The sequence below is a fragment of the Hordeum vulgare genome, chromosome 5H (assembly GCF_904849725.1).
Source record: "Hordeum vulgare subsp. vulgare chromosome 5H, MorexV3_pseudomolecules_assembly, whole genome shotgun sequence".
In the NCBI taxonomy this organism is placed as follows: Eukaryota; Viridiplantae; Streptophyta; class Magnoliopsida; order Poales; family Poaceae; genus Hordeum; species Hordeum vulgare.
In genome coordinates, this window is record NC_058522.1 from 555,999,446 (window position 1) to 556,025,420 (window position 25,975).

The 25,975-nt window shown below is 45.7% G+C and overlaps 1 protein-coding gene across 1 annotated transcript; it reads right to left on the bottom strand.

Moving 5' to 3' along the window:
- Positions 1 to 20,203: 20,203 nt before the first annotated feature.
- On the bottom strand, positions 20,204 to 21,957 carry LOC123399077 (anthocyanidin 5,3-O-glucosyltransferase-like). Its single transcript, XM_045093499.1, has one exon. The coding sequence runs from the start codon at positions 21,893 to 21,895 to the stop codon at positions 20,435 to 20,437; it is 1,461 nt and encodes a 486-aa protein (XP_044949434.1). The 5' UTR covers positions 21,896 to 21,957; the 3' UTR covers positions 20,204 to 20,434.
- Between the last annotated feature and the right edge of the window lie 4,018 nt (positions 21,958 to 25,975).

The following is a 25,975-nucleotide window of genomic DNA, read 5'->3' on the forward strand; positions in this document are numbered from 1 at the left end:
TCGCCTCAGCTGGCGCTTCGGCCAGCCGACCACATCCCGCACCACATCTATAGGAGAGAGGGGGCGAGGTTGACGACGATGAGAAATCAAGCGGTGGATTTGGGATTAGCGACGGCGCACGGATATGAATTTGACCCATATCCAAGCCGCAGACCCTTAGATATAGTGCAGGGGGATCGCGGGCCACTATAAAAACATATATGGGACGAGCGACTATACGGGCTCTCATATGACCCAAAAAAGGGCCAAACCCGCATAATCGTCGGATTCTTACAGTTTGCCCCATTTTAAGGGGCTCCTAGAGATTCTCTTAGATTATTACTCTCCGCTTCCTAGCGTTACCCTCCTGGATAGATAACATCGCTGGCAAATGGCGTTGCGCTAAGAGTTTCGAGTTAATTACACGTTGGTACTACAAAGCGTAAGAGATTGGTACCACTTCAAAAAAAATTGTATGTCAGTGTCAAGTTTGGGACATGCAACAATAAATGAAACTAAACTCTGTATAAACCCATTTTGACACCGAAATTGACGAGTGTCGATCGCCTATCAGGTGCTAGTATGGCGGGAGGCGTGTGTCGCTCGTTAACTAGGATGCGTCCGACTCGGTCACTCTAGTTAGTTGGGTCGAACCGCCCTTCTTTATTTTTCTTGAACCCTAGCTCATCTCCCTCTGTTTCCCGCGTGGCCGACAAGCAATTGTGCCGGTGAATCTGGGAAGTGATGTCAGGAGGAATCGATAGTGGTGGATACTCTAAGTCTGTCCTCTCTAGCAATGAAGACGAGTTATTGCAGACGGTGTTGTCCATGGCGCAGCGGTCACAACTGGCGCGGATTTTGGTGGCCCAACCCTAGTACGAGCTATCACTAGATGCATCGAATGAGCGGTGTGCTACAAGTTTTTGTCTTCTTTATTAATTTCTTCAGAATGAATTGGGGATCAGGGTTATGGTTTACTGATTTGTTGAAATTCCTTCGTATGTGTAGTTTGTATGATGATATTTGGGATGTTATAATCCATTTTGATGCTTGTGAAAATTTGTAGAGAAAATTAAGATGTTGAGATGTTGCATTTCTAAATCGTGTTGCACTCATAGAAACACAAGGCCACAACTTTTTGTAATATAGTACATGGAGACTCCAAGCATAAGAGAGAAAGGGCTTGAATTGATTGATATCATTCTTAAATTATAACTAATTAAGAGGTAGAATGAAGAGAGTATGGTGTTGAATTTGTTAGGGCTAGTGCACCTCCCAATGTGGAGCACAATGAAGACTAAGTCCCAATTGTATATGAAGAGACGCTTGTTTATCATCTTAGCGAGCCTTGTGTGTATGTTGTTGATAATCAAGGAAATGTTTATGGAAGTCGGTGCAGTAGCTCAGCTGCAGTTCAAGGTCCTTATGAGTGCACACAAGACAGTGAAAATGACCCTTATTATATGGGCCACTACATACTGAAATATAATGGGAACATGGGGGTTGTTGAAGACGAAGAGATACAAGAAAGAAAGAGACACAGATAGGAAGAACTTGAAGAGGAAGAAACGAAAGATGAGAAACAGAAGAGGAAGTGCTACATTATGAGGGTGAAACTAAGGTTGAGGATTTATTTAGTCAGAAGATGATTATATTGTTGTTTTAGAAGAAGAAGAAGATCATATACCCAAACTTGTAAAGAAGAAGCAGAAGCTGCCTAGGACCCACAACTGGGTCACACTGTAGTGTAGTAGAAGAAGACAAGTTTGCGCAAAGACAGTCATGATGATGGGTTCGATCACTACCATTTTTTTCTATCTAATGGAGGAATAGTAGGGCAAAGAAAAGGCCAACTAGAATATGGGATGATGAGAAACTGTTGCAACTACATCAGGAACTATGTCTACATATGTGTTCGACATATCACCACCAATTCACACATGTCTTGTTAACTTTGCACGTCCAAAGTGGAGAAACTTCAGGTATCACAGAAACTTAGATAAAAAATGTTTGTTGCAAGGAAGAACATTGCCAGTTCTTTAGAGTTGCGTAAGTTAGAAAAGAGGAAAATATTTGCAATTAAAAAGATGAGACCGCAAAACACTTTCCCCACTACTACACAAAGAAGGGTTAGTGTCAAGTGGCTTGCAAAGACTTATGAGTCATTGTTCAGATATGATCCAACCACTGGCATACATACTTTGATTGACAACTCCTAGGAGAAATATGGTGTAGATGTGCCAAAGGTGATGGCATATAGGGAAAAACCTAGCTATTGAGGTAGTTTTGTGATCACAAGAACCAGTTTACGAGGCTCGAATACTATGGTCATACTGTCATGGATACAAACCCCCGGAGTAGAGTTTATAGTTACAAAAGTAACTCCAACACCTACTTAAAAATCCATTGTTGATGACACTAGTATGTAGTGTATGTTGATGCTATTTAGTTTATATGTTATTGCCTACCATGTTACATTTAAGGTGCCTCATTGTTGACGCAAGCGTAAAACCCTATAAGTTGCTTCGAGGGTGCTTCAGCCTCGAGGAAACCCTAAAACCCTACCATATTTCACTACTGAAATTTAGAAATTTGCCGTCTGCCATGGCAGACAGCAAAGGGGGGAACCACGGACGGCAAAGGCTTTGCCGTCGGTAAGCAGACGGCAAATTAGACGGTAAAAAAATCCGGTGAAGATGTTCTTTGCCGTCTGCTTTTTCAAAACGGACGGCAAAGAATCTTTGCCATGAGGGGGCAGACGGCAAATTAAATGGGACGACACAGACTGCAACGGCCCCGTTAAGTGTTAACGGCAGGCCTCCTCTCTTTACCGTCTGCCATCCCCCCTTTTCCATGTGGGGCTGACGACAAAGGGGGGAACCAGCCCCCTCTCTCTCCCCTCTTTGTCGTCTTCCATAACCCCTTTGCCATGTGGGGCAGACGGCAAAGAGGGGAGAGAGGGGGGCTGATTCCCCCCTTTGCCATGTGGTGGCAGACGGCAAAGGGGGGAACCAGCCCCCTCTCTCTCCCCTCTTTGCCGTGTGCCATCACCCCTTTGCCATGTGGGGGCAGACGGCAAAGGGTGACACCATCCCCTTTTTAATTTATTTTTTATTATATCCAGCATTTTTAACAATAATCAGGATATATATATATATATATTTGACATAAATAAATTTATTTCCATACTCATAACCATATTAAAATAACTCTCATCCATAGTGCATACATATTATGCAAGTTGCATCCGTACCAAACCATATATTACACCAGTTTCATCCAAATGCATACAAAGTTTCATATATATCCATATACTACAAGTTTCAATACAAGCCATGGTACAAGAAATCATCTTCAAGCATTCCATCAATATAATCCAAGCTTCCCGTGAAGTGAATGTAATCTACAAAATGACAAATAAGAAAGTTAGAAGAATACTACTAGATGAAGAAGTGTATATAGGTTATTTTGGAGAGAAATTAGCTAAGTATAGACCATTTAGGAACCAACTAAGCTAATTATGTCATTTAGGTGGAACCCTAGCTAACTATAGGTCGTTTCGGAGCTAACTTGGGTAAAATAGGTCATTCCGGAGCAAACTATGCTTATTAAGCCATTTTGGATCTAGTTAGGCTAATTATAGGCCATTTAATACCTAAGTTAGGGGGAATAGGTCATCTTGCACCTACGTAAGCCTTATTATGTCATTTAGGAGAGAACTTAACTAACTATAGGTCATTTTTTATTAAACAGGTCATTTTGGAGCTAACTAAGCTAATTATGTCATTTCCTAGGATAATTAGCCAATTTAGCCTTTCTTGGATGAGTCTAAGCTACATAGAAGAAGAGAAAGAGAAGAAGAAGTAAAAGAAGGAGGAGGAGGAAGAGGAGGAGCAGGAGGAGGAGAAGGAGAAGGAAGAGGAGAAGAAGAAGAAAAGAAGAAGGAGAAGGAGAAGGAGGAAGAAGGAGGAAGAAGAAGGAGAAGGAGGAGCTCCTTCTCCTTCTTCTCCTCCTTCTCCTCCTTCTTCTTATCCTCCTCCTTCTCCTTCTTCTTCTTCTCTTCTTCTTCTTCTTCCTTCCTTTCATTTTTCCTCTTTCTTCTACTCTTGTCCCCTTCTACGAGCTAAATTGGCTAAGAATGCCTTTTTGGAGCTAATTATGTCATTCCGAGGATAATTAGCTAAGTATAGGTAATGTTTTATTACATAGACCATTTAGGAGCTAACTAAGCTAATTATATCATTTAGGTGGAACCCTAGCTAACTATAGGTCGTTTCGGAGCTAACTTGGGTAAAATAGGTCATTCCAGAGCAAACTATGCTTATTAAGCCATTTTGGATCTAGCTAGGCTAATTATAGGCCATTTAATACCTTAGTTAGGGTGAATAGGACATCTTGCAGCTACGTAAGCCTTATTATATCATTTAGGAGAGAACTTAGCTAACTATAGGTCATTTTTTATTAAATAGGTTATTTTGGAGCTAACTAAGCTAATTATGTCATTTCGTAGGATAATTTGCCAATTTAGCCTTTCTTGGATGAGTCTAAGCTACGTAGAAGAAGATAAAGAGAAGAAGAAGTAAAAGAAGGAGGAGGAGGAGGAGGATAAGGAGAAGGAAGAGGAGAAGAAGAAGAAAAGAAGAAGGAGAAGGAGGAAGAAGGAGGAAGAAGAAGGAGAAGGGGGAGCTCCTTCTCCTTCTTATCCTCCTTCTTCTCCTTCTTATACTCCTCCTTCTCCTTCTTCTTCTTCTCTTCTTCTTCTTCTTCCTTCCTTTCATTTTTCCTCTTTCTTTTCCTCTTGTCCCCTTCTTCGGGCTAAATTGGCTAAGAATGCCTTTTTGGAGCTAATTATGCCATTTCGAGGATAATTAGCTAAGTATAGGTCATGTTTTATTAAATAGACCATTTAGAAGCTAACTAAACTAATTATGTCATTTAGGTGGAACCCTAGCTAACTATAGGTCATTTCGGAGCTAACTTGGGTAAAATAGGTCATTCCGGAGCAAACTATGCTTATTAAGCCATTTTGGATCTAGCTAGGCTAATTATAGGCCATTTAATACCTTAGTTAGGGGGAATAGGTCATCTTGCAGCTACGTAAGCCTTATTATGTCATTTTGGAGAGAACTCAGCTAACTATAGGTCATTTTTTATTAAATAGGTCATTTTGGAGCTAACTAAGCTAATTATGTCATTTCGTAGGATAATTAGCCAATTTAGCCTTTCTTGGATGAGTCTAAGCTACGTAGAAGAAGAGAAAGAGAAGAAGAAGTAAAAGAAGGAGGAGGAGGATGAGGAGGAGAAGGAGAAGGAAGAGGATAAGAAGAAGAAAAGAAGAAGGAGAAGGAGAAGGAGGAAGAAGGAGGAAGAAGAAGGAGAAGGAGGAGCTCCTTCTCCTTCTTCTCCTCCTTCTTCTCCTTCTTCTTATCCTCCTCCTTCTCCTTCTTCTTCTTCTCTTCTTCTTATTCTTCCTTCCTTTCATTTTTCCTCTTTCTTCTCCTCTTGTCCCCTTCTTCGGGCTAAATTGGCTAAGAATGCCTTTTTGGAGCTAATTATGTCATTTCGAGGATAATTAACTAAGTATAGGTCATGTTTTATTAAATAGACCATTTAGGATATAACTAAGCTAATTGTGTCATTTGGGTGGAACCCTAGCTAACTATAGGTCGTTCCGGAGCTAACTTGGGTAAAATAGGTCATTCCGGAGCAAACAATGCTTATTAAGACATTTTGGATCTAGCTAGGCTAATTATAGGCCATTTAATACCTTAGTTAGGGGGAATAGGTCATCTTGCAGCTACGTAAGCCTTATTATGTCATTTAGGAGAGAACTTAGCTAACTATAGGTCATTTTTTATTAAATAGGTCATTTTGGAGCTAACTAAGCTAATTATGTCATTTTGTAGGATAAATTAGCCAAATTAGCATTTCTTGGATGAGTCTAAGCTACGTAGAAGAAGAGAAATTGAAGAAGAAGTAAAAGACGGAGGAGGAGGAGGAGGAGGAAGAGAAGGAGAAGAAAGAGGAGAAGAAGAAGAAAAGAAGAAGGAGAAGGAGAAGGAGGAAAAAGGAGGAAGAAGAAGGAGAAGGAGGAGCTCCTTCTCCTTCCTCTCCTCCTTCTTCTCCTTGTTCTTATCCTCCTCTTTCTCTTCTTCTTCTTCTCTTCTTCTTCTTCTTCCTTCCTTTCATTTTTCCTCTTTCTTCTCCTCTTGTCCCCTTCTTCGGGCTAAACTAGCTAAGAATGCCCTTTTGGAGCTAATTATGTCATTTCGAGGATAATTAGCTAAGTATAGGTCATGTTTTATTAAATAGACCATTTAGGAGCTAACTAAGCTAATTATGTCGTTTAGGTGGAACCCTAGCTAACTATAGGTCGTTTCGGAGCTAACTTGGGTAAAATAGGTCATTCCGGAGCAAACTATGCTTATTAAGCCATTTTCAATCTAGCTAGGTTAATTATAGGCCATTTAATACCTAAGTTAGGGGGAATAGGTCATCTTGCAGCTACGTAAGCCTTATTATGTCATTTCGGAGAGAACTTAGCTAACTATAGGTCATTTTTTATTAAACAGGTCATTTTGGAGCTAACTAAGCTAATTATGTCATTTCGTAGGATAATTAGCCAATTTAGCCTTTCTTGGATGAGTCTAAGCTACGTAGAAGAAGAGAAAGAGAAGAAGAAGTAAAAGAAGGAGGAGGAGGAGGAGGAGGAGAAGGAGAAGGAAGAGGAGAAGAAGAAGAAAAGAAGAAGGAGAAGGAGAAGGAGGAAGAAGGAGTAAGAAGAAGGAGAAGGAGGAGCTCCTTCTCCTTCTTCACCTCCTTGTCCTTCTTCTTATCCTCCTCCTTATCCTCTTCTTCTTCTCTTCTTCTTATTCTTCTTCTTCTTCTTCTTCTTCTTCCTTCCTTTCATTTTTCCTCTTTCTTCTCCTCTTCTCCCCTTCTTCAGGCTAAATTAGCTCAGAATGCCTTTTTGGAGCTAATTATGTCATTTCGAGGATAATTAGCTAAGTATAGGTCATGTTTTATTAAATAGACCATTTAGGAGCTAACTAAGCTAATTATGTCATTTAGGTGGAACCCTAGCTAACTATAGGTCATTTTGGAGCTAACTTGGGTAAAATAGGTCATTCCGGAGCAAACTATGCTTATTAAGCCATTTTGGATCTAGCTAGGCTAATTATAGGTCATTTAATACCTAAGTTAGGGGGAATAGGTCATCTTGCAGCTACGTAAGCCTTATTATGTCATTTAGGAGAGAACTTAGCTAACTATATGTCATTTTTTATTAAATAGGTCATTTTTGAGCTAACTAAGCTAATTATGTCATTTCGTAGGATAATTAGCCAATTTAGCCTTTCTTGGAGCTAACTAAGCTAATTATGTCATTTAGATGGAAGTCTAGCTACTTTTTATTAAAACACTAGAAATAACATTACCATTATCGTCATCACAGCGGTGAAGCACGGTGGCTCTGGCTTGTTTCACCTGGAGAAGTCTCGACTGTAGAAGGGTCGTGCGATGCGTTTCGGGAGATATTCTCCACCAAACATCATTTGCAATGTGTAGTTAGCATGAGGACACTCTTAAGATCACTGCACTGAAATGAAACTCACCATCCCCGCCACGTTAATGACTGGCATCGGCGGAGGGACTTGGCCGCTCTTCTCGCACATAGATTGTACATTTGGTTTCGACAAATCAAACTTTTTATTTATTAATGAAACGTACATTCAAATGCAAGATTTGAAATAACATGAAGAAGAAACTTACCACGAAGAGCTCGTATATGGCCCTGTTAGACGCATCATTCCGTGCCCTCTCCGCCTCCACCAATGCAGTCGTCCTCTCCTCCAGCTCCCTAATTTCCTTATCCTTCTCCGCCATAGCCGCCTGCATTGCCTCTCTCTCTTTCTTAATAGCAGCCTGCAACACAACTCATTGTTAGCAATGTAATCATATTGGTTCCAATGCACCACATAATGCGGAAAGATAGTTGAGTCCATTAAACTAACCTCGATGCCGAGCTCGACTGGCCGTGGACGACGTGTTATCTCCGGACAAGAGCTCGTTTGGCGTGCCTTTATCTGCCGGAGAGTGCTAGGACAACGTATAAGGCCGTCTCCAATGGCGATCGAGCCATGGGGCCTCCCATTGCCAGCTATCATCACCAGCTCTGGATCAATAGGCCCCTCGCTCGGGTTAAAGTCCTCCCCTTTCCTCGCCTGCCCGTGATCTCTGTACTTCATGAGTTTGTGGTGGGAGGAGATGTTGGTGAAGTTTTCTGGATGCTCGAGGTCAGACTCAGAGAATGCCTTGACCTTCTTGTACGAGGCAGTATGGGCCATCGCATACAGGTCGTACATCTGTGGCACCTCCGTCTTATTGTGACGCGCCTAAAAGAGAGAGAGAGAGAGGAAAATTGTATTAGTAAAGGGCTCAAGATAGAATTAAGAATGAATTGCATGAGGCATGAAGCAAACCACATACCCAGTTCTCGCCAAATTGGATTAAGTTGACGCTCCCTTGATGGTGTGGCATGCCAACCATTTTGCCACGCCTCTCCTTGGCGTTGTTGTGGCTGGCCTCCCACGTTTCGGAGCACCACTGATCCACCAAGGCCTCCCAACAATCCATCCTATCCACACACCATCTTGGGGGCACCTAAGTTAATAAAGAGAAATTTCAGCGCGTAAGAACCAAATCAAGGAAACTAACTACAAAGCCTTAATAATATGTAATTACCTTCATGTAATGCTCCTTATCCATCTTAGCATCACGGCACTTCGCCTTGTCAATCCTAATATGCCGTGTGGCATAGTAGTCTCGAACAGCCTGCACCCGAGCCTCGTGCCAAAAGTTTTGAAGTAGGCGACGACATTCAGTTTCGATAACCTTTGTCGCGTCCTTCTCGTATCCCTCCTCACACCTGTAGTAGGTCTGCAAATGAGACAACACCGATTAGTACAATAAATAGCTATGGTTGATTTATAATTGTGTGAAGGAGAAATTACCCAGAGCTTTCGGATCACCATGTCCGCCCTCGTGTCGCACAAAACACCGTCGATCTCCACCTCCGGCGGGGCCGGGGCATCCAAGTAGTGCTCCCAGGTCATTCCTACCTCTCGCTCCCGACCGGGCAACGTAACAAACCCTGGGAAGTTTTTACGGCAAAGCACAGCAAGGACGCTGTTGAGCTTGCGGACACCCATGGCAACAATCCAACCCCTACAGTATGACAAATTAAAGCCAACACATTAGATATTTGAGAAAACGCGAAGGCAAAAGGTTAAATAAGAGCAAATTAACTTACTTGTCCCCATTTGGCCTAATCGACCACCTTTGCTCGGGGGTCGCTGACACGAGCGGGAGCCCCGAACTACCACGCTGGTAGACCGTAGCCCCCTCACCCAGCTCCTCGTCGCTACTAGCATCCCACTGGGTCTCTTGGGACGTACCCTCATCCGTGCTTTGCTCCGGAGTCGCCTGGAATGAAGCCTCTGGGACACGAGTCTCGTGGGTCGAAGGCTCGTCGACCTGAGGCTCGTCGACCCGAGGCTCGTGAACCGGAGACCGTGTAGCCTCCACCTCAGACGAATCCACCCTAGAAGTCTTGTGCTCAGGTGAATCAGCTTGGGGTGGTGGCGGAGACCGTGTAGCCGCCACCTCAGAAGGCGTGGCAGCCACCGTCCTACCTCTCCCGCGGCCACGTGTACCTTTAGTACAACATAAATACCAACATGAGTAATGAAATGTATATAAATACCAATATGCATACAACATGAGTACAACATAAATACCAACATGAATACAACGTGTACCTTTAGTACCTCTCGGCTTCACGGGGGGTCGACCTCCTCTCACGGGGGGCGCTCCTTGCAGAATAGAGAGCAACGCTCTCCGAAGAGGCAAGGCAGGAATGGAAGTACCCATCCCATCACCCGCCGACGAAGAAGGAGCCGCGAAGTGTTTTTGACCCTTTCCCACCATCTTTCAACACCTGTCATGACAAAGAGTAAAAGAAATTAGTACAACATAAATACCAACATGAGTAATAAAATGTATATAATTTAAGTGTATCATCGTCATAAATACCAACATGACTAATAAAAATTGAATACCTAACATGAACTCAAAATTTATATATAGTATAATAGTTGAATACCTGACATGAACTAATAACAATCGTGCTCGTCTATATATGCTTCGGGGTCAATAAATGCATCATGATCATCACTATCATCAATAAATGCATCATCATCATCACTATCACGAAGAACATGTGGAAGGCCACCATTATGTAATCGGTCAAGAAGTGACAGGTCATCCGCAGCAGTAACCTCTTCTTCTTCCAGCTCTTCCTGTTCGGGCTCAGGGGTTAAGACGAATTCACTGTTGCTGTCTACTTCAATGTTCTGGGGTGAAGTAGAGCGGTTCTTGAAATGTGTCTTGGACATACGTGTTTCTTGGAAGAATTCTCCTTCATATGTGTCTGGGTTAATGTGAGGTTCGTAATCCTCTTCATTGAGGGTAGGTGGTCTAAAATGTGGTGGCACTTCATAAACGACATCCCAACCTTTGAGATTTGGATCAGTTTGGCAGGCCCACGGTAGATAGAAAATTTGTGTCGCCTGTTGAGCCGTAATATAGACATCGGGAACATCTAAGTGGGTGTTTTGGTTGATTTCGACTAGTCCTATATGTTCATGAGTCCTTCTAGTCTCCCTCGGCTCAAACCAATAACATTTGAGGACTACGACGGTCGGTGGGTTTTCACCATAGAATAGAAGTTCATAAATTGCTTAAACTCTTCCATAATACTCGGTGTCTCCTTCGCCGATAGCAGAGACAGAACAATTTGTAGTCTTTAGGTCGGGCATAGATAGCTCTTTGCCAAAGGTACGAAAGTGATACCCGTTGATGTTGTATTTTTCAAATGAACGAACCTTATAGTCAAAACCATTAGCAACTTGTCTCAACTCGGCGTCCATAGACTCTGCATCAGCCTACAAGTTTAATACGAAAGAATGGATGCATTAGCCGCAAATTAGACCAAGAAATCAAATGGGCCCTTAATGGTAATTAATTACCCTTTGTTTGAACCAAGAGATGAAACCGGGATAGTAGCATCCATGCTTTGCGAGAAGCTCATACTCTTCGACAGAAGACTTTTCGATGACCGCTCCATCCGAGAATTCGGCGACGTATCGACTATATCAAATATCCAGGAATAAGAGTAGTTCATAGCAATTAGAAGTTGCGGAACAATAAATTACCAAGAACTTACTCGATGTACGGTCGCACTTCTGTTAGGTTGGTGAAGATATACAAAGAAATGGCCTGCCATTCTTCGACATCCAGCGATTTCCCTTTCGAAGTACCGGATGGTACGAGCTTACCTTTGAATAGGCTGAGGTTGGATCGAACTTTTTTTGGATCACCATCATTGTACCGAGGCTTCGGGTTATGCAAATGATGATTTTTGGCTTCGTAGTGTGCTGTCACGAAGTTTGCCGCCTCCTCAGTAATGAATGCATCGGCCATCGATGCTTCAATTCTACGTTTATTTTTACACTTAGCTCGAAGCGTCTTCTGCATCCTCTCAGTTGAGTAGCACCATCGATTTTGAACGGGCCCCCCCATTCTTGCCTCGGTCGGGAGATGCAAAATCAAATGTTGCATTGGATTAAAGAAGCCCGGTGGAAAGATCTTTTCTAATTTGCAGATCAACTCCGGCGCCAACTCTTCCATTTCATCTAGCACGCCAGGCGATAGTTCTTTCGCACAAAGAGAACGGAAGAAATAGCTTAGCTCTGCCTGTACTAGTCATTCATCCTCAAGGATAAAGCCACGCAACATCACCGACATTACCCGCTCAATCCATATGTGCCAATCATGACTCTTGAGCCCAAATATTTTCAATTTCTCAAGACTCGCTCCCCTCTTTAGATTCGCAGCATACCCATCGGGGAACATCAACCGCATTTTCACCCACAATAGCATTTCCCTCATAGTTGGCCTTTCAAGATTGAACCATGCCTTTGGCTTCGCTATGCTTTGCTTTCCTTTTCCATTGTCGCAAGTTTTGCAACGGTCTATCACATAGAGCCTCCTGGTCGATTCTAGCCTTAGGATTATCTTTTGACTTCCCCTCTATGCCGAACAATGTACCAAAAATGGCCTCCGCAATATTCTTTTCAGTGTGCATCACGTCAATGTTGTGTGGGCAAAGGAGGTCTTTGAAGTAAGGCAGATCCCATAAGCATGACTTGTGAGTCCAGGCGTGTTCCGTATTATACCCTTTGAAGTATCTTGGACGCAAAGGATCAGGCTCGAGAGCGTTTAACTGATCAAGGGTCTGTTGGCCTGTCAACGCAGCTGGTGTAGTGTTTTTGACAACTCTACCTTTGATAAAATTCTTCTTGTCTTTTCTGAACTTATGGTCAGGATCCAGGAATTATCTATGCATGTCGAAGCAAGAATACTTGCGACCAGCCTGCAGCCAACGGAACTGAAGAGCTGCCTTGCATGTGGTGCACGGGAACCTTCCATGCACACACCAGGCAGCGAATAGCGCAAACGCCGGATAATCATGCGTCGAGTACATGTACCACACATGCATTTTGAAATTTGTTTTGGTAGCCACGTCGTAGGTCTTGATCCCATTATCCCAGGCTTCTTGCAACTCATCCTTAAGCGGCTGCATGTACACATTCATATTCTTCGCCGGATAGTTGGGCCCTGGAATTATCAACGTCAGGAAAATGTTCTTTCTTTTCATAATCTCTCCGGGTGGCAAATTTAGTGGAATGACAAATACAGGCCAACAACTGTATTGTGCTGCCGTCATACCATACACATTGAACCCATCTGTGTTGATGGAAACTCTAGGTTGCCTTGGATCTTCCGATTTATCCTTATGTAATGCATCGAAGTGCCTCCACGCAAAACCATCTAAAGTGTGTACCAGCATCTTGTTCCCATCCGCATCTAGTTCGGTTCTTTTGCCCAATTTGTGCCATGTCATATGTCTGGCCGTCTCTTCGACCATGAAAAGACGTTGAAGTCTTGGTACGATTGGCAGATACCGAAGAACACTAATGGGGATTTTGGTCTGATTCTTCTCACCCATGCCGTTGTCTACCACAATATACCTCGAAGAATTGCAAATGGGGCAATAGTTCAAGGCCGCATACTCAAGCCTAAATAAGGCACATCCATTCTCACAGGCATGTATCTTCTCATAGGGCATCTTAAGTACATGGAGGATTTTCTCTGACTGGTACAGGTTTGCAGGCAGTACATGGCCTTTGGGTAGAAAGTGTCCAAATATCTTCATCACTGCATCGTAGCATTCTCTGCCTAGGTTGAATTGAGCCTTCAGAGCCATTACTTGCGCAATGGCATCCAACTGACAAAGCTCAGTCTGCTCGTGGAGAGGACGTTTTGAAGACTCCAACATTTCATAGAAGGCCTTTGCAGATTCCTCCATCTCATCGTCCGAATCCCGAGCATCATCAAAGTCTTGCACCATGTCTTCAATCCCGGTACCATGCTCGTCGGTGCGACGACGAATCACCTCAGCTCTGGCACGTTGGTCAGGCTCACCATGAAAAGTCCACACCGTATAATTAGGCGTAAAACCCCACTTGTGCAGGTGTTTACCCATTTCAAACTTTGTCTGCTTTTTCCAGTTGTCGCAGTTGGGACAGGGGCACCATGTTTTTTGCTGGCCATTTGCAAATGCGGCTCTCACAAACCCCCTGGTTTTTGTTAACCATTCATGGGTCATGTCTTTCTGACTAGGGTGACCAGTGTACATCCAAGCACGATCACTCATGTTGCCTAGCTACCTATGGGGGCACAAGAAATAAATATATAATTCATCATCTATATTCATACGGTAATCAAGTTTGTCAGTTTTATTACGTCCATGCAACCTACACGCTAATAGGTAAAGATAGGTCCTAATCCCACCCGAGTATGTATAGATTGGGTTCGCTTTCACATGCTCTGCTCCAGATGCGACGCAGAATTTCGGCAGCACCTCCCCGTTGTTCTCCTGATACACGCCTCGGCAATAAGCAGAGAGGATGTGTACCCGGAGAACAACAGGGGAGGCACTGACGAAATTCCGCATCGGATCCGAAGCACAGCATACGGGAAAACAAACCCAATCTACACATACTCAGGCTGTCCATGGATAATGTTTGACAATTCGAAAGGATGGCGGTTATAAATATGCAAAGAAATGCATATTTATAGATGTCGCCCTTTCGAACGGGAGACGCATACTCATGATTGAAGAAACCTATAGCTAGCAAGTTTCATCGGCACGAAGACCGGGACAGAGCAAATTAAGGGGGTAGGAGGAAAAGTCTTTTGTGCTCACCAACAAACGCAAGGACGGAGCTCGTCCAACGCACGTGGAGGTCGTCGAACAACTGCACATTGAAATTCACACGATCAACACAAATATGATGTTTTTATAATTAACATAATCGGAAAATATGTGACCTAACTCATAATTTACAAAACTATGACCCCGTGGGCCTCTAGAAGGCCGAAAAGCACCTTCTCGTTCAACAGAAGGCAGAATAGGTGTCGGGGGTCGGGGCTTAGTGGCGTCGGGAGTCAGTGTCGTCGAGGGACGGTGGTGTCGGGTGTCGGTGGTCGGGAGTCGGGTTAAATGCGTCGATGGTCGGGGGTCAGTGTCGTCGGGGGTCGAGGGTCACTAGCGTCGGGGGTTGGGGTCTTTTCAATCAACAAGAGGCCAAAGAGGTGTCGGGGGCCCGGGGTTGGGGGTTAGTGGCGTCGGGGGTCGGGGGTCGAGGGTTAGTGGCGTCGGGGGTCGGGGGTCGGGGGTCAGTGGTGTCGGGCGTCGGGGGTCGGGAGTCGGGGGTCGGGGGTCGGGGGTCAGTGGTGTCGGGCGTCGGGAGTTGGGGGTCGGGGGTCAGTGGTGTCGGGCGTCGGGGGTCGGGGGTCGGGAGTCGGGTGTCAGTGGCGTCGAGGGTCGGGGGTCGAGGGTCGGGGGTTGGTGGCGTCGGGCGTCGAGGATTGGTGGCATCGGGCGTCGGGGGTCGGGAGTCGGGTGTCGGGGGTCAATGGTGTCGGGTGTCGGGGGTCGGGAGTCGGGTGTCAGTGGCGTCGGGGGTCGAGGGTCGGGGGTTGGTGGCGTCGGGCGTCGGGGGTCGTGGGCGGGGGGTTGGGGGTCCTTTTCTTTCTTCTTCTCCTCTCTCCTCTTTTTCTTCTTCTTCTTCTTCTTCTTCTTCTTCTTCTTCTTCTTCTTCCTCCTCCTCTTCTTCTTCTTCTTCTTCTTCTTCTTCTTCTTCTTCTTCTTCTTCTTCTTCTTTTCTCTCCTCCTCCTCTTCTTCTTCTTCTTCTTCTTCCTCTTCTTCTTCTATTTCTTCTTCTTCTCCTTCTCCTTCTTCTTCTTCTTCTTCTTCTTCTTCTTTCTCCTCCTCCTCCTCCTCCTCCTCTTCTAACAGTAACCTAATTAACACTAAACTAATAGTAACCTAATTAACCTAAACTAACAATAACCTAATTAACATTAAACTAATAGTAACCTAATTAACCTAAACTAACATTAACATAATTAAAACTTAGAGTAACCTAAACTAACAGATGCACTGAAATGAAAAAAAAGAAAGAAAATGAACTCACCAGGGAAGTTGCCGCGGGAGGGGTGTGGCCGCGGGGAGGGGGTGGCCGCAGGGAGGGGTGTGGCCGCCGGGAGGGGTGTGGCCGCGGGGAGGGGGTGGCCGCAGGGAGGGGTCGCCGGGAGGGGTGTGGCCGCGGGGAGGGGGTGGCCGCAGGGAGGGGTGGCCACGGAGAGGGGTGGCTGCGGGGAGGGGCCGAGGTGGCTGCGGGGAGGGGGTCGTCGCGGGGAGGGGGTCGCCGGTGGGAGCAAGGCGGGGCGGCGGCGGGGGCGAGTGACAGTGAGCGCGAGGGGGAGAGAGAGACAGTATTGTGGGGGGGAGAGAGACACTTAGCGCGAGGGGGAGAAGACGGCCGTTACACGGTCGGCCCCTTTGCCGTCCGCCCCCCGACGGCAAAGGGCCCCACGGCAGACGGCAAAGGCCTAACCATGGCAAAGTTAGCCTTTCGTCGGACACGGCAGGCATGGGACCCACCTGTGCTCTTTGTCGTCCGCCCTTGGCCCCTTTTTCGTCCGCTGGTAGACGGCAAAGGCCCAACACATGGCAAATAGTATTTTTGCCATGTGTCAGCCCTTTGCCGTCCGCCGTGTGTCAACTAACGGCAAAGAGGTTCTTTGCCATCAGCCAGCAGACGGCAAAGACACGGCTGACGGCAAAGAACTGGATTCCAATAGTGTTTCTTTTAGGGTGAGTTTGCGGAGATGAAACACTAAAACACTATATGTTGATTTTGGGTTGCCTAGCCCTAGTACCATATCATGTTACATCTAGGGTGCCTCGACGTTGACGGAATCCTAAAACCCTATATGTCGCATTTAGGGTTCCTCAACATTGAAGAAACACTAAAACCCTATCATGTTGCATTTAGGTTGCCTCGGCGTCGACGAAACACTAAAACCAAATATGTTGCTTTTAGGGTGCCTCAGCGTCGACAGAAGCCTAAAAGCCTATCATGTTGCATTTAGGGTGCATGGACGTCGATGGAATCCTAAAACCCTATATGTTGCTTTTAGGTTGCCTAAGCATCGATGGAACCCTAAAACCCTGTCATGTTGCATTTAGGGTGCCTCAGTATCGACGAAACCTTAGAACCCTCCAATATTGCTTTTAGGGTGTCTCGGTGTCGACGAAACACAAAAACCCTATCATGTTGTATTTAGTGTGCCTCGGTGTGACGGAACCCTAAAAGCCTATATGTTGCTTGTAGACTACCTTAGCGTCGATAGAATCCTAAAACCCTATATGTTGCTTTTATGGTGCCCGTGCATCGATGAAATGCTAAAACCCTATCATGTTGCATTTAGTGTGCCTCGGCATCGACGGAACACTAAAACCATGTCATGTTGCTTTTAGGGTGGCTCGACCTCAAAGTAATTCCTAAAACTCTATCATGTCTCACATCATAGCTCATAATTACATAGTATAATAGCTCACAAATTATACTAACTACAACATCAACTACATTATTTCATCATACATCTTTTAGGTTTCACATAATAACAAAGTGCACCATAATAGCTCTAAAACCATATCATCTTTGACATGGTAACATCCAAAGGCATACATCTTCATCAAATTTCACATGAGAGGTCAAATAACATACTACAACATGCTGCATCATAGTTTGAATGCATAATCACAGTTACCTTACTAGATCCTTGCACATGCATAGTTCACAAATTAAAGTAACATAATTACAAGATCCATACATAGCCATAGCTCATAATCACTAGATCCATACACTACACAACCATAGTTCACAATTACTAGATCAATGCACAACCATAGTTCACAAAAGGTCAGCTTCATCTTCATCTTGTTCATTCATTGAGGTTAGACTAGATCCCCTTCATCGTCATCTTGTTCTTTTCCTCTACCTAAAGGAGCTCAGTAGTGTGAAGCTTCAACTGGAGCCTCTCTTGAGTGAGCTTTTCTTCTGACTTAGTGAGCTCAACAATGTGAAACTGCAAGTTCCTCCTATGTTCACTAAGCTTTTCCTTCTCTTTCAAATGGTTGAACTTCAGGTTTTGTATGACATTCACTTGAGGGTTTTTTTTAAGGGAAACCACCCACAGCGAGTTTTTTTTTGAAATAATAAGAACCCAAATTCGTGCCCGTGGGACTAGAACCTGTGTGGCTAGGTTGTACATCCACTCCACTAGCCAAGTGAGCTAGGCTCACTTCCTCATTGACTTGAGGTTTTGTTAGGTTCTTAAGGATTTCATACTTCTCATGCACCTTGTTGTGGTCTCCATCTTTATTTGTCATCTCTGTCCTCAACTTTGACACAACTGATTTGTTATGTTGAACACTCCTCTCATGTACATTGTCCATCTTAGCATGCACGTAAGTGAAATCCAACACCCTATCCTCATGGGCATTAAAAGGCCTTGCACATCTATAGCTGGCCTCTAACTCTTTTTCTCTTATGTTAGATGGTGGCAAGCAGGTGGACTCTCGAGATTGTCTTTCACCTTGTCACTCTTGCTATATTCATACATTGTCCATAGATTCAACAAGGAAAAATTCTATTTTCAACCCTGAATTTATAGAGGTTTGAAGAAATAGACCCTTAAATCAAAATCCCTGACAATTACACCCTACACTATGTAATCCCGGTCTAAATTAAGCCTTGTAGTCGTTTGTCAAACCAGGATCGTCGACGTATGACAGGGATTGATGCTATTTCGCACTGATCCTTGTTGGGCCGACCCATTTTTTATTTTATTCCTTCTTTAACACATGTAGATTATTTTTCTTTTTTAAAACTGCAAAAATAAGCACTCATGGTGACCCGAATAAAAGACCTTCCTTTTCACGTTGTGTTCGCTTGCTCCCTTTTTCGTCCTCTTCTTTTTTTATTTTAGTTTATTATTTCCTTTTTATTTTTATTTATATACTTTTTCTTAAATTCGTGGCCATCTTAGTACGAAATTGAAAACACAAAAACACCGTGAACCAGATTTTCAAAAGGATATAATGGTCACGAATTTTCTAATATGTTTGCATACTTCAGAATATGTTTGTATTTTTTTGGAATTTTGGAAAGCATTTCTGTTTTCAAAAAATGTTCACAGATTAAAAAATGTTTCGGATTTCAATATTTGTTCAAGTTTTCAAAAATTGTGTAAACTAAAACAAACAGGAATTCCGAAATTTTTTTGGTTTCCAGAACATTATTAGGCAATTAATTGTTTTTCTATTTTTTTTAGAAACGTACAAATATATTGAGACGCATTGGCAGCTCGCACTCGTGGTCTGGAGCAGACGAACGGCCAGCGATCAACTCGCCTCCAGCGTTCTTCCTTTTTTTTAGCTCCTCACGTCTTCAGCCAGGTGATGGCCTCCTACGACCCAGAGATGTATTCTTGTTGGCTCGGTTAAAGAAAAGGAATTGTAAATCTTGACAGTTTTTGCGAGTATGGTCGCTTTGCGAGCTCTCCTGAGATCGCGTATGTGCGATATGCTTTGCGTCCAATAGGTATTTCCTTTAACAAAAATAATTTTTTTTAAGATAAAAAAATACAAATGGGCTGGTTGTGCAAACATTTTCTGAATTTCTGAACAATTTTCGGCAATATAAACATTTTTGTTAATATGTGTGCAAATTATGAAATTCTGAAACAAAAATTGAAACCACAAAAATATTTTATAATTTTGAGTATTTTTTAGACCATATTCGAAAAATGGAACATTTCCTGATATTCCAAAAAACAAATTATAACTGCAGACATTTTCTCAATTTTTGAACAATTTTCACCAATAAGAATATATTTTTAACATATGTACGAATTACGAAATTCTGAACAAATTTTGAAACCGAGAACATTTTTTGAATTTTTGAAAACACATTTTAAAAATGGAACATTTCCTAATATTCTGAACAAAAATTTATAACTACTGTCATTTTCTGTATTTTTGAACAGTTTTCGGCAAGATGAATATTTTTTTAATATATAAAATTGTGATATTCTGAACAAATTTTGAAACGGGCTGGCCCACCAGACGAATCCCAGTTGACACGATGTGAGGATTCGATTTAAACCGGAATTATATAGTTCAGGATGTAATCGAGTGGAATTTCAATTTGAGGGTTTATTCCGCCCGGCCAATACAAGTTTAAGGTTTAAATTGGACTTTTTACATTCAACAATGCATTCTACATTGTTGGAGGCACCGTGGTTCAATCCATTGTTTTGACCTTCCTGCAAAATTAACAATGCAACAGTGAGTTTAATGCACAATTGAACCACTACTATAACAACCAACTCAACTGTCCTCTCCTCGCATATTGACGCGTGCCATAATACTCCTTTCGTTTTTAATAAATTTTTTAAAAGTTTCATTAAAAAACTATGTACAAATGTATATGAACATACTTTAAAATGTAGATGCACTCATTTTCCTTCGTATGTAGTCTTTTACTGAAATCTCTAAAAAAACTTACATTTAAAAACGAAAGGAGTATTAAACAACTAAACAAGCATATCTTCAAAAGTCCCATTCTGCTCCCGAGTTCAAATGCCCCCTTATAAATAGTAAATCAAAACAAAATACACTGCCAATTCAAACTTTAAATTACGACAGCCGGTTCCAACTTTAAACATTTATGAATAGATATAAAAGACTAAACAAAATAAACTACTCGATCTGTGGATCATGTAGCACGCGATCCGATCCTACTACTGCACTACCCGATCCAAGGTGAACGTGCACGCACGGCGGCGCCTCGCGCACGTGACGTTCGAAAGCAAAGCCGCCGACCCATCGGCCGGGTCAACGAACGAACTCTTCGATCAGCTGTCGTCGTCGCCGGCGCTTTTCTTCCACTGCGTCGCGAGGTCGGCCAGCGCGGCGCTCGACTCCCCGCCATTGCCAAGCGCCTCCTCCGCCCGCCCCATGGCCGCCCGCGTACGCTGCCGGAGCTCCCTCCCGCCGTCCGACTCGATCAGCCACCGCACCTTGGCCGCCACCTCGCTGGACTCGACCATCTCCTTGTCGTACCCTTCCATGGGCACGGCCAGCCGCATCTCGTCGACGAGGAATACTCTGTTCATGCGCTGCTCCGCGTACAGCGGCCACGCCAGCATCGGCACGCCCGCCGCGACGGCTTCCAGCACCGAGTTCCAGCCGCAGTGCGTCACGAAGCCGCCGACGGCGGCGTGCGCCAGAACCTGCCGCTGCGGCGCCCAAGACGTGATCACCAACCCCCTTCCCTTGGTCCGCTCCAGGAAGCCTGCCGGGAACAGCGCGTCCAAGTCGTCGACGTCGTCCTCGCCCTCGGCAGGCGGCCGGCGTTCCGCGCCTGGCTGGGGCGGGCGCCGCACGATCCACAGGAACCGCTGCCCGCTCGCCTCCAGCCCCGCCGCCATCTCCTTGACCTGCTTCGCGCTGAACCGGCCCATGCTGCCGAAGCAGAGGAACACCACGCTGGCCTCCGGCTGGCCGTCGAGCCACGCGAGACACTCGTGTCGCTTCGTCGTCCCGGTCTCCTCGTCGGGCTTTATCAGCGGCCCTATGCAGTACAGCGGCGGCGTTGGATGCCCCGGCGGAGTGCAGAGGCCGGAGACGATGGCGTTCACCGCGCGCGGCTCCAAGGAGCGGCAGCTGTTGACGAGGACGCCCCGTGAGTCGCACATCCTTTGGGACAGCTCCAAGAAGTGCCTGTTGCTCAGGCTCTCGCGATCCAGGACGGCCGCGGCGAGGTGATCCGCCGGGATCGGCGGCAGTCCCGGGGCGCGCACGGGGTCGCCGCCCATCTCCCGGAAGCTCAGCGTGGTGCCCTCGTGGATGACCGGCTGGTACAGACAAAGGGCGACGCTGGCGATGCAGGTGGTGAGGAAGAAGTATGTGGGGACGGCGAGCTCGGCGCCGACGTCGAGCGCGGCGCTGCAGAAGAAGTCGATGAGGAGGGCGGCGGGGCGGGCGGAGCGGAGGAAGTCGCGCAGGTCCGGGTTGGAGGCGCGCGCGAGCTCGAAGACCCTGGCCTCGAAGCTGCTGCCGCAGGCGGCAGCCACTTCGGGGGCGAGCGCGGCCGGGGGCAGGCAGTGGAAGGCCAGCGCCGGGTTGGCGGCGGCGAGGCCGTCGAGGAACGACGTATCGCCCCCGCCGAGGAGGACGGTGACCCGGAGGCCCTGCGCAAGGAGCAGCTTGCCCAGCTCCACCGTGGGGACCAGGTGGCCGGCCATCCCCGGCGGCGCGTAGATGACGACGACCGGCTTCTTTGCGGGGTCGGCGTGGCCGTTCTGGGCCGTCATCTTCCGGCGGGCGCGAAGACGACGAACGGGGAGATAGGTATTAATGCGGGCCGGCGTGCCACGGTGCACGTACTGCTACGTGGCCGAGTGGAGGATGGACCGGGGTATATGTAGTGCACGCTGGCGGTGGCGGCGTCCTTGGGGGCCACGACTGGCACCTACCCGGTGACCGTTTTGTGGAGCCAGCCGTGGCGGGTGTGCTGGTCACACGCACAAACCAGTGGACTGTGGACTCTGGACGAACGTCCATTAACCTCCTCGCAAGGAAACATAAGCACAGCCACATGTGTGACATGCCACAGCTAGGTCCGAGGTGGAGGATGTGGGCACGGTTTTGTCAGCGTGTCCGGACGCAGTCACTGTTGAGGACTTGAGGGTGAGGTGGGGTGGGTAATAATTAATTGAATCTCTCCCTAATAATAAAGCAAATAGGGTTCTATCGTCCGTCATGGCATTTATGCAAAAAGGCCTCTCCGTTTTCTGTTAATTAACCCGCAATCCTGTTTTTATTTGAGACAACGTTTTGTTTTTACCGTGTTCATCCCCCTTCCTCTTATCCACTCGGTCTTGTCGATCGGCAGCGGAGACGGCTACGGTGCGACGGGGCGGGAGGATGGAGGACGCTTCGCGGCCTTCCTCTTATCAAACGCCCAGGTGACCCCATTTGGATGCACCGCCGATAGCTCTCTCCGGCCTCCGCAGGACCTAGACCTGTGATTCCAATCCGTCGCTGCTCTCCCCCCTCACCCCTGTCTCTTCCGATCTCTCTCACCCCCGTCGTGTTTCGTCGTCGACCGAATCCACACAGCGCCGCGCTCGACGCGAGCGTGCTCTCGCCGGCGTCGCGGACCGAATCCGGGCAGCGCCGCGCTCGACGCGGGCGTGCTCTCGTAGGCGCCGCGGACCGAATTCGGACAGCGACGCGCTCTACGTGGGTGTGCTCTTGCCGGCGCCGTAGATCGAATTCGGGCAGCACCGCGCTCGACGCGGGCGTGCTCTCGCCGGCGTCACGTGTGCTGTCATTCACGCCCCTGCATCTCCTTGTTCTTTGGTTTGTGGCGGAGAAAAAATGCATCTTGGTACCGGTCGAGGGAGCATGGAGGAGTGTGGCGCTGCTGGTCAGAGTGGCAGCAAAGGAGTACGCTGCTTTGGTTCTACTCCTATGCTGGCCTATATGCCCAGGATTGAAAGGGCTTCATTGACTTCCTCAACGATGTGAGGCGCTTGTGTGGCTGCTCCATGACAAGTCTCGTGAGTTGAGATGCTGGGTAACCAATTTTATTGTTTTACTAATGACATGGTTCATAATAAGATCTGTAACATAGAGTTCCCGTATATATCGAATACATTTTTCAATAATGGACAAGGTTTTATCGTCATTGATTTTACTGATTTTTGGTGCTTCTTATGCTTCTACTCGCTCTGTAGTAATGTGTAAGAGTTTATCTATGAGTAACCAATACAAGGTTCAATGATTTGGGTGGTGCTTGCCCTTTTGAAGTTGATTGTTATGTATGGCATGTTTGTTTCACCATACTCTAAAATTCACTACTGCCTAGGTTGGGGCTTTGATTGTGATCCCAATATGCTTGTTTTCTCGGCTGCTGATAGCACAACCTTGCATGAATTTCCTTTTGGGACAGTACTGTTGTGTGCTTCACATATATTTTCCACCATCTTTGGTTTCCCTTCAGCTGCATTGTTGATGATGAAAGGGTTGCCCAAAAGGTCCTGGATAGTACACTTTGGAGATTTCTGGGCGTCAATGGAGTTCTTGTGGGAATTGTTATGGGATACTTTCAAATTATCCTACAAAAAAAAGATCACATTAATATTTTATTTATCATTTTTTTGGGAGCACCAATGCTTATGTACAACGGAAATTTGTTAGATCTCCTTATACATTGTATTTTTAACACCAACAAATTGTTTCTATTTTTGGGGTATCTTGGGAGACATAACCATACTTGGAACCTTGGCCAGATTCTACCACCTCTGGTTTTTAAACTTTTGTGAAATAAGTTCATGAACATGCAAAGATGGCCAACTTTGCTTTGCAAACAAAGGTAGACATGATAAATATATTTATCCCTCGCCGAACTACACTGAATTTTGTGGTAGCTGGTGGAGCTTTTAAAAAGTTATGCACCCCGTGTTAGAGCATATATCTCCATATGTGGTTTTGGTACTTGATGACAATTCCTATGGACTAATAGTTGCCTTAAGTTACATTTATAGGATTTGTCCATAGGCACTTCTTGAAGTCCATCTGTTGGGTTCAAGGAGTTTATATGATGACCAAGATGGTATTCAAGGTATTATCCAAAGAATGGTCATAGAGACACATGGTTGATCAAGATCTCAGACAAAGAGTAAATCAAGATGATCAACACACAAAGCGTACAAGATGTACTGAGAGGGATCAAGTGATCCCATGGTATGGTAAGCATTGTCCATTACGTGTTTGTGTACTAACCCATGGTCTTCGTGAGAGTTCTATGTGGGGGTTAGGTTTGTTTCCATGGGCTTGCGTCAAAGGGAAGATCTCATACAATCCATGGAGTATGACGTCAAGTTGTGATCGTCATCAAGATTGCGATGTGCAAGTTCAAGTGGATCAGCACGAAGATATCATGCTTGAAGCTTGCCGTCCATTGTGGTGGCAATGGACTTGTGAAGATATGCTGAAGAGTGGCTCACCCATAGTGAGTATGGGGGAGCAATCAACTAGTCTTCATCAAGCCAACGCAATCAAGAAAGGTGGTCCATCTTGAGGAAGCCAAGATCATCATCATCTAGCTCAAGAGGACGAGGTGCAAGGTATAGGTTTGCCCCTTGATAGGTTTTCTGGTTAGGATAGATTGATGTACTATCAAGGGGGGCTCTCAAGTGAGTAGCTTGATCGTATCGTTCGTTGAGAGCTCAAACCATTTGCATCCTTGCATCATACTTCTTGGTTCTTGTTTCGTGTTTCTCTTTGTGAGTTTTAGAGCTTATGGTCATCTTCGTGACAAGCTCGAGTTCATCGAAAACGGAGTCCATATGCTTCTACTATGATGTTTTTGATGTTGGTGTTTTTGCCGGTTCTTCACTCATAGAGGACTCGCATCTCCATATCATTGGATAGCTCTTGTCGTCCTGAATCCAACAAGCTTGGATTTGCTCGATTCGGAGCTCGTATGCGAAAGTTATGGCTGTTTCACTGGCGAGCGGTAGTACCGCTAGAGTTGGCGGTAGTACCGCTGGCCCTAGCGGTAGTACCGCTGGCTGGCGGTAGTACCGCCCCTGGTCAGCGGTAGTACCGCTCCAGGAGCTTAGTACCGCCTGCCTAGCGGTTGTTCGTGGACGGACCTTTTTGCGAAGACTTTCTTGGCGGTGGTAGTGCCTTTGCACTACCAGGGGCCCAGCGGTAGTACCGCTGGGGCCAGCGGTAGTACCGCTGGAGTGCTAGCGGTAGTACCGCTGCAACCAGCGGTAGTACCGCTAGTCGGCGGTAGTACCGCTGCAGCCAGCGGTAGTACCGCCAGAGGGTCAGCGGTAGTACCGCTGGAGCCAGCGGTAGTACCGGTGGGCTCGGGCTGTAAGTGGGGGTAACGGTCTGATTCCTTCCCCCACTATATAAAGGGGGTCTTCTTCCCCCTTGGTCTCATCCATCCGTTGAGCTCTTGTTCTACCTCCATTGTTGACATTCTTAGAGCTTGCTTACTCTCAATCCCTCCAATGATTCTTCATTGTTCTTGAGGGAGAAGAGAGAGGAGATCTAGATCCACATCTCCACCAATCACTTTCTCCGCTATGTGAGGGGAACCCCTTGGATCTTGATCTTGGAGTTCTTTGTGAGCTCCTTGTTCTTCCTCTCATATTTCTCCATAGCTTTCGTTGTTGTGGAGGGATTTGAGTGTGAGGGACTTGACCACTTTGTGTGTTCTTGCCATTGCATTAGTTGCATCGGTTTGAGTTCTCCACGGTGATACGTGGAAGTGAAGTTTGAGAAGATTATTACCTTTGGTACTTAGTACCCTAGATATTGTTCTTCGTGAATGCTTTGGCGTCCTAGAAGCTTGGTGGAGTCTCGGAGCT

Bases quoted from the DNA above. Each gene is read 5' to 3' on its own strand.
- LOC123399077 (XM_045093499.1), bottom strand. From the start codon at position 21,895: ATGACGGCCCAGAACGGCCACGCCGACCCCGCAAAGAAGCCGGTCGTC.